Source organism: Chinchilla lanigera, unplaced genomic scaffold (genome assembly GCF_000276665.1).
Source record: "Chinchilla lanigera isolate Chin_1 unplaced genomic scaffold, ChiLan1.0 scaffold00173, whole genome shotgun sequence".
NCBI classification, from domain to species: Eukaryota; Metazoa; Chordata; class Mammalia; order Rodentia; family Chinchillidae; genus Chinchilla; species Chinchilla lanigera.
This window is the reverse complement of record NW_004955574.1, coordinates 779672-787455: the sequence shown is the minus strand read 5'-3', so window position 1 is coordinate 787455 and position 7784 is coordinate 779672. Positions and strand designations below refer to the sequence as shown.

The 7784-nt window shown below is 53.6% G+C and overlaps 1 protein-coding gene across 1 annotated transcript in view; it reads right to left on the bottom strand.

Annotated features, from left to right (window-relative positions):
- Window positions 1–7784, bottom strand: part of Fkrp (fukutin related protein) — a gene marked incomplete at its 5' end in the record, with an annotated part of 9950 nt that extends 2166 nt beyond the window's left edge. Inside the window, 2 exon segments of the mRNA XM_013509559.1 lie at window positions 1–737; window positions 6556–7784. Of these exon segments, the coding sequence (XP_013365013.1) occupies window positions 1–698 (698 nt within the window).

Genomic DNA, 7784 nt, shown 5'->3' with positions numbered 1-7784 from the left:
ACGGGCCAGCCGCGTAGGGCGGTCTGCAGGAAGAGGCTGCTGCCCAGCGGCCGCGCCAGCGGCGCAGAGAGGTTGAAGAGGTCGCGGGTGCGCAGCAGAACCACGGCGTCGCCGTCCAGGGCGTCGCAGCGGGGCACGGCGGGCGCCGGGGCGTAGTGGGCAGTCCACTCTCGCAGGCTGACGTTCAGCGCTAGGCACCGGGCAGGGTTGGCAGTGGCGACAGGGGCGGCCACCAGGCGTGCACCTCCAGCCCGCAGCGCCTCTACCATGCGCTCCAGCTGGCCTGGTGACTCAGCGCGTGCCCCGTCCGGCACTAGGGCCACGAACTCGGTGGCCACGTAGGTCTCCGGGCGCGAGGCGGCGGCGGGCCGGTCCAGGGCAGGTTGGAGCAGTGCCAGGCGAACGTTGGGGACGCGCGGCAAGGCAAGGGGTGGATAGGGGAGGGTGTCGGCCACCACCACCACGGGCTGGGCTGGGTCCTGCTGCAGGAAGGAGTCCACCAGCTCGGGCACCGCGTTGTCAAAGGCCTCAAACTCCCGCACCAGGACAGTGACACGGGGACCGGCGGCGGATGCCCGGCGGGGGCTGCGGGCCCGGGAGTTCCTGGGCTGGTGCTGCAGCCATGAGAAATAGAAGAGGACCAGGAGGTTGAGGGTGATGGCAGCTGCGAGGGCAGCCTGGCAGCGCGTGAGTCGCATGGGGCCGAGGCCAGGCCCTACCTGGGCGTCCAGGGCATCCTGGGGAGACAGAAGGGAAGGGGAAGCTGGAGCTGGCCGTCAGAAGCTGCCTCCCTCAGCCACCCCTTTCGGGTTGGTCATGGAACGCAGGGCCTCGCATGCTAGGCAAGAGCTTTGCCGCTGAGCTACATTCCCAGCCTTCACTGCCCCTCCCTTTCCAGCAGGAAGTTCTCCCTGACTTTCCAGCCTGGATCAGGCAACTACTCTGGGCTCCTACAGCTTCCTAGGGTTCCCCCCTCTTGGCCTGACCACTCTTAAGTCATCATTATGTGGAAAGGGTCTTTGTCCCTCACTGGATTGGAACCACCATGAGGGTTCGACCTGTGGTCCCCAGCAGTCTTGGTCACTGAGTTCCCAGCACCACCCGGGAGAGAACCAGGGACACATTAGGTGCTCAATTCTCCCCACCCCCGAATCACTTTCTTCATTCTGTCTCATCCTTCAAAAAGTCTGTCACCTTCTCCACATTCAGGGTCAGTTCTAAACAACTTGACTCCATTCCCAAGCCCAACTTGCACTTTCCTTTCCACTGTTCTCCTGGAAGCCACCCCTGATCTCTTCCTTCCTTCCCACTGCTGGCCCTGAATACTGGGCCAGGCTAATGCTGCAGCCCCCTGCATCACCCCAAGCCCCTCCTTCTGCCCCTTCTCACTTCCCCAGGTACCATCAGGTGATCTTTTGATGGTCAGCCAAACACTGATTTTGCAAGAATAGTCAGAATTTTTTTTTTTTTTAAAGGCGGGCCTTCAATTCAGTATGTGGCTGAGGATGTTCTGAAACAAGCTGAAATCGTTCTGCCTCAGCCTCCTGAGTGCTGGGACTACAGAGATGTGCCACCATAGCTGGCCAATATGAATAGATTTAATACCTCTGGGCTGTGCCCTTAAACCTGGTTAAGATGGTAAGATGATAAAATTTTATCTTATGTTCACTTTTTTTTTTTTTTTTTTTTGAGACAGGGTCTCGCTATGCAGTTCAGGTTGGCCTTGAGCTCACTTTGTAGCTCAGGCTGGTCTCAAACTCACCACGATCCTCCTGCCTCAGCCTCCCAAGTGCTGGGATTACAGGTGTGCGCCACCACATCCATCTCATTTTATGTTCACTCTGTTACAATTTAACAATCTTGAAGTGGAATAGATCACATCAAAAGAAGCTGCCCCACCTAGCCAGGCGGGGGGGGGGGGGTGTGGGGTGTGTGTGCAAGCCTGCAATCCCTGGATTCCAGGAGGCTAAGGCAGGACTGCAAGTTCAAGCCCAAGCTGGGCAACTTAGTGAGACTCTGTCTCAAAATAAAAAAATAAAAAGGGCTGGGAACGGAGCTCAGGGACAAAGCCCTGGGTGCCATCAGCCGTACATACACTCGCAGGCTGCCACCCTAGGACACAAGGCATCCCCATTCTCTGGCTGCAGTCCCAAATAGGCCCTAGGTGGCGCTGTCTCCCGGTCCCCATCAAGACTTTGAAGGTTTCGCTGGTCTGGGCACAGGTGGTGTAAGTCGGGGCTCGGAGCAGGTGCTGAAAGTTTCCCCATGAATGCTTGTTACAGGTTTCTGCCCCTCCCCGAGAGAGGGGACATCAGAGACCCAGCCAATCCCACTTCCTGAATATTTCTGTCCCCTCTTTCCCATTTTCACAGCTTCCTCCCAATCTGGGTACACCAGAGTCCCACTGAACCTTCCCCTGGTCTCGGTAACCAAAGGGGCACAGATCTGACCTCTCCCTCCTGGATGCTCAGAACTTGCCATGGCTCCCTAGTGCCTAGGGGAAAAGGTTAAAGCTTCTTTGAACACCCTGCTTCCCTGACTACCTTTCTGGCCTTATCTCCTGCCATTCCTCCCTCTAATTCTGGGCCTAAATCAGTTGGTGCTTTTTGTCAAACTGGTCTTATTTCTAAGTGACTGTACATTCTGCTCCTTCTGTTTAGAAGGGGCTCCTCTGACACTCCATCTCTCCACATTCTTCTTCTGGAGAACTTCTACTTAGGCTTGAGGGCTCCGCTTGGATGCCCCCTCCTCCATGAGGCCTTCCCTGAACCCCATGTTGAGTCCCAAGCCTAGAGCCCTGGCCACTGGGGCTTGTCATCATATAGGAAGGAGCCTGTCTGCCGCACTGGGCCGTGCACCCGGAGAGAGCAGAGCTAGGGCTGTCTCCATCACGGCTGTGTCTCCCTGTGGCCAGGAACTGAGAATGCAGTGGATGAAAAGATGATGGCCGAGGCCGGGGTTTCCTCAGTTTGTCATGGCTTGTGTCTAGGTGTCCCCCCAAAGTCTCATGCGGTCATAGTGGGGCTTTCTCAGAGGTGGCTGGATCTACAGTGTGTGATGCTAGGATCAAGTGCTCTAGGATTAAGGGTGTGAGTGCCGCCCCCTAGGTAGCCTGGATAAGATGTAAGGGGCAGAAAGAACTGTGGTCATCCCTTGTTGCTTTGCTGTCTTCTGCCTACCATGAGCTGTTTCTCCTCCGTGATGCCTGTCTGCCGTGCCACCCTGCCTTGGAGTCAGCTGATGATGGCCTGAAACCTCTACAGACTGTGAGCTAAATAATGCTTTCTTCCTTTAACTTTGGGTGTTGGGTATTTCATCTCAGCAACAAGAAAAGTAAGATAATTTGCAAAGCTCAGGAAGGTCCTGGAGCCAAACTCTGCCTTTCTACCATGTGCCTGGGCCCTGCCCTTGTCTTTCTGCTTTCTCCCTCCTTCCTACAAAGCAGGAATGCCTCCCCTCCCCGCTTTACCCACCCCCAGTTCTGGGTGTCTTCTCTAATATGGTCTGGATCACACGTAAGAATCTGGAGGGTATAGCTCAGTGGTAGAGTGCTTGCTAGCAAGCATGAGGATGAGGACCCAGGTTCAATCCCCACCACTGGGGGAGGGAAAAAAAAAGAATCTGAGTTGCACATTAAGAGTGTTGTGCGGCTGGGGATTTAGCTCAGCAGCACAGCGCCTGCCTGGCAAGCGCAACGTTGTGAGTTCGATTCCCGTTACTGGAAAAAAAAAAGGAAAGAAAAGAAATAAGAGTAACTTGCAGGCTTGGGTGTAGCTCAGTACCACAGCTATGCATGGGACCCCTGGGTTCCATCACCAACACTGCAAAAAAAAAAGTGACTTTTTCTAAGCACAGCGGCATGTGTCTGTAGTCCCAGCTATCCTTAGTAAGACACTGCCTCAAAATAAAAAAAATAAAAATATGCCAGGCGTGGTGGTACAGGCTTGTAATCCCAGCACTTGGGAGGCTGAGGCAGGAGGGTCACCAGCCTAGGCTACAAAGTAAGTTCAAGGCTACCTTGGACTATATAGTGAGACCTTGTCTCAAACAAAACAAAAGGAAACCTTGTATGCACAAGGTCCTGGGTTTGACCCCAGCACCACACACACAGAAGTAAATAAATAAATATAAAAAAGGACTGGGGACATAGCTCAGTGCAGAGGCCCTGGGTTCAATCCCCAGTGCCCCCTGCATACCACTGAAAGGCAGCAAGAGACCACGTTCTTGTTTCTACCACCTTTGTCCCCTGTTTTTCTCAGAGGGCCAGAGCAGTCCTGTTAAAATCGAGTTAGAGCTGGCCTGCAATCTTACTGGCTTAGGAGGCTGAGGCAGGAAGATTTAAATTTGAGCCCAGCTTGGGCAACTTAGTGACTTATCAAAACCTTGCGTCAAAAAACAAAAGGGGTTCGGGATGTAGCTCAGTGGGAAGGCTCTGGGTACAATCCCCAGCTTCCCCAAAAAAGAATGGAGTTAGAGAGCTAGAACTAACACTGCCTCTACTCAGACCCCTCAAAGGCTTGCCTGTTGCTCAAAGGAGATACCTGTGTCCTCACTGTGGTCCACAAGGCCCACATGGGTCCCTTTCCCACCTGCTTACTCAGCTCTGGCCACAGCAGCACCCTCCCATAGTGCAGATGCACCTGCATCTACACCAGCTGCAGCACTGCCCCCCCACCTGCCACCTGCCGAGCTGCCCCTCCGCCAGGCCCTCAGCCCTTGGCTCAGGGAGCCCTGGCTCTGGCCGTCCTCTTCAACAGGGCCTCTCCCTGTCCCTCAACTTCCTCTTCTCCACCCCCAGCTTACTTTTCTCCCTTGGTAATTAGAATGTGGATGTGACTCTCTTGTTTGTTGTCAGAGTCCCCACGGAGGGCAAGGGATCTGCTCTGCCTCTTTTGTTCCCTGCTGTATCCCCAGACACAGTTCAGGGCTTGGCCCATAGTGGGCGCTCAATACACATGCGTTGAATGAATGAGTGGTGTAAATTGTTAACACAGGGAAACTGGTTTGGACACCAGGAGACCGGGATCAGGTCTCCACTTCCAAGGCCACCATCTTTCTGGAGGACACTGGGCCAGGAGGTGCCCAGAAGGGCAGAGGACAGAAACTGGGTTCCTAGGGATCAGCAGTTTTGATGGCCGGGTGCCAGCTGTGGTGAGGGCATGAGGGGAACCAAGAGGGAACCATGTAGCTCCCTTGTAAGTTTGGTCTTGTCTTCATGAGCTCTAGGGACTACAGAACTATTTGTTGGGGCAAGGTCAATGGAATGATTTTTTTTTTTTTCTGGTTTTTTGAGACAGGGTCTTGCTATGTGGTTTAGGCTGGCTTTGAACTTACTATGTAGTCATGGTGATTCTCCTGCCTCAGCCTCCCAAGTGTTGGGATTACAAGTGAGGACCACCATGCCTGGCTCAGAATAGTGTGTGTGTGTGTGTGTGTGTGTGTGTGTGTGTGTGTGTTTGAGACAGGGCCTTACTATGTAGTTCAGGCTGGCTTTGAATTCACTGTGTAGCCCAGGTTGGCTTCAAACTTGTGGCAATCTTGCCGCCTCATCCTCCCAAGTGCTGGGATTACAGGTGTGTACCACCACACCCAGCTCCAAGTGATGATTTTGAAGGTCTGAATGTTCTACATCATTCTGAATGAGGATATATAATAACATCACAAGTCTAGCAGTTTATAACGTCAGGCCCTGTTCTAAGCATTTTGTAAGGATTCGCAGTTGTAAGCACTTCACTCTTTTTTTTTTTTGGTCTTTTTTGAGACAGGGTCTCCCTATGCAGTTCAGGCTGGCCTTGAGCTCACTTTGTAGCCCAGGCTGGTCTGGAACTCACAGTGATCCTCCTGCCTCAGCCTCCTGAGTGCTGGGATTACAGGCATGAGCCACGAAGCCTGGCCTTCATTTCATCCTGATGTTATGACTACATTTAAGATTAGGAAATTCAGGTGCTGAGAGGTAAAGACATCTGCTGAAGGTCACAGAGGTGGAAGTGGTGGGCCCAGGATTTGATTCAAGAACCTGGCTCCAGAGTTGTGCTTTAAAACAATAAACTCAGCTCTCTCGGGGCCGCACAGCTAGCCAGCTCTTCAGTCCATCTTTGGTGAGCTTTCTCCAGCCTTAACCTGCCAGCTGCTGCAAAACTAAAAATGGCTTGGTAATTAATTAAATCAACTCATCAACTCAGCAGATGTTTAATGGAGTGAGTACTGTCTGTGCCAGACCGTGTCCTGAGGACACAGGATGAAAGAGGCCATCACTGGGTTGGGACTGCCCTGCAGACAGGACGAGACAGACAAAAACCAAGCTTACAGATATGTAGCTCAGGAAACCAGCAGGGCGCATGAGCCAGAAAGCCAGGGAGCATGCACCCAAAAAAGGCAGGGAGTGAAAAGTTGAGCTTGGACCTCTCCAGTCTCTCCATGCTCCACAAACAGTGCAGCTGCCTCGCTCCCATCTGACCTGGGCAGCAGGTAGAGCAAACGAGATGAGTGGGAAAGGCTTTGGGGATGAGGAAAGGGCAGTTTCCGTGTGAGTGCGGGGACACAGCGATGTCTTACCTCCTAGGCTGCAGGCTGGGGGAGTTCCGAGAGGGTGGTTCCAGTCAGGCTCAGCTGCTCTGCTGAGGGAAGGAGAACCAGAAAACCCCAAGTCAGCTGATTCTGCCCAAGAGAACAGAGCTTACCCATGCAAGTGGCATCTAGAAAGTCAGGGAACCCTTTATGAAGTCCCATAAACTTGGGCATACCTGCAGCATCTCAGGAGTGGGGCGGGGTGGGGATGTCAGTTTTCATAGCAACCTGGAACCATCCTTCTTTTCTGAATGTGCTCAGAAAAGTAGGGATAGTACTGGCAGAAACTGTTACCATGATGACCCCTTTTCTAGACATTTCACCCCCTGCTGACAATCCCAAAATGTCCTGACCCTGCTTGGTGAGCTTAGTTCCTAGGGTCATTGAAGAGGAGAGGGGAGGATGTCCTTTTACCATAGTAACCAGGGACTGGGTTTGCCTGTTTCTCTCCTCCCCCCCATATGGTCCAGATCCTGTAACCATAGCAGCTGCCTTGCAGGACAGCATCCCCTCCTTTAGATAAAAAACACCTGGTGGGTTAGGGCCATAGACCTCCCATGATGAGAGAGGAAGATGGTTACCATGGTAATGCCAACTGGGTGGCCTTGGGGGGAGGAGTTGAGGAAGAGGTACTTATTTTTCTTAGAGGTCAATGTCCTTGTACAAGGTGCATGTGTGTTGGGGGGGGTTGCCACAGTAACTGACTATGGGGCAGAAGGACCACCAGGGACTTCAGTTACCTTAGCAACCTGTTCCTCTTGAAGACCTAAGAGGTTTGGAAGGCTCCAAACCACAAAGAGGTAGCAGAGATGAAAATTGGGGGTGTGTGTCTTAGGCTGGGGAGGGGTTACTATGACAACCGACCTGGCCAGGAATCTGAGAGGATGGGACCACTGGTGAAACCACCCAGGATGGCTTTCCTTTCTCTCAAAGGGTGAAAGCGATTGTCCAGTGGGATGTTTGGATCTGGCAGGGGTGGGACTCTCTCTTTGTGGGAAAGTGAGAGAGGAGCAGAAAACAGTCCCTTTCCAACTTTCGCTCCTGCGAGGGCTACCGTCTAGCGGGACTAGGGTCTCCTTTGCCCTTGTGGGGTGCCCTTCCCTCCCCAACCCAACGCGCCCCGCCCCGCCCCTGCTCGCACACCCGCGCGCACGCGCGCCACCGGGGGAGACCCGGGTGGGCGAGGCTCGCGCCCGGCCTCGTGCTCGCACCGCCTT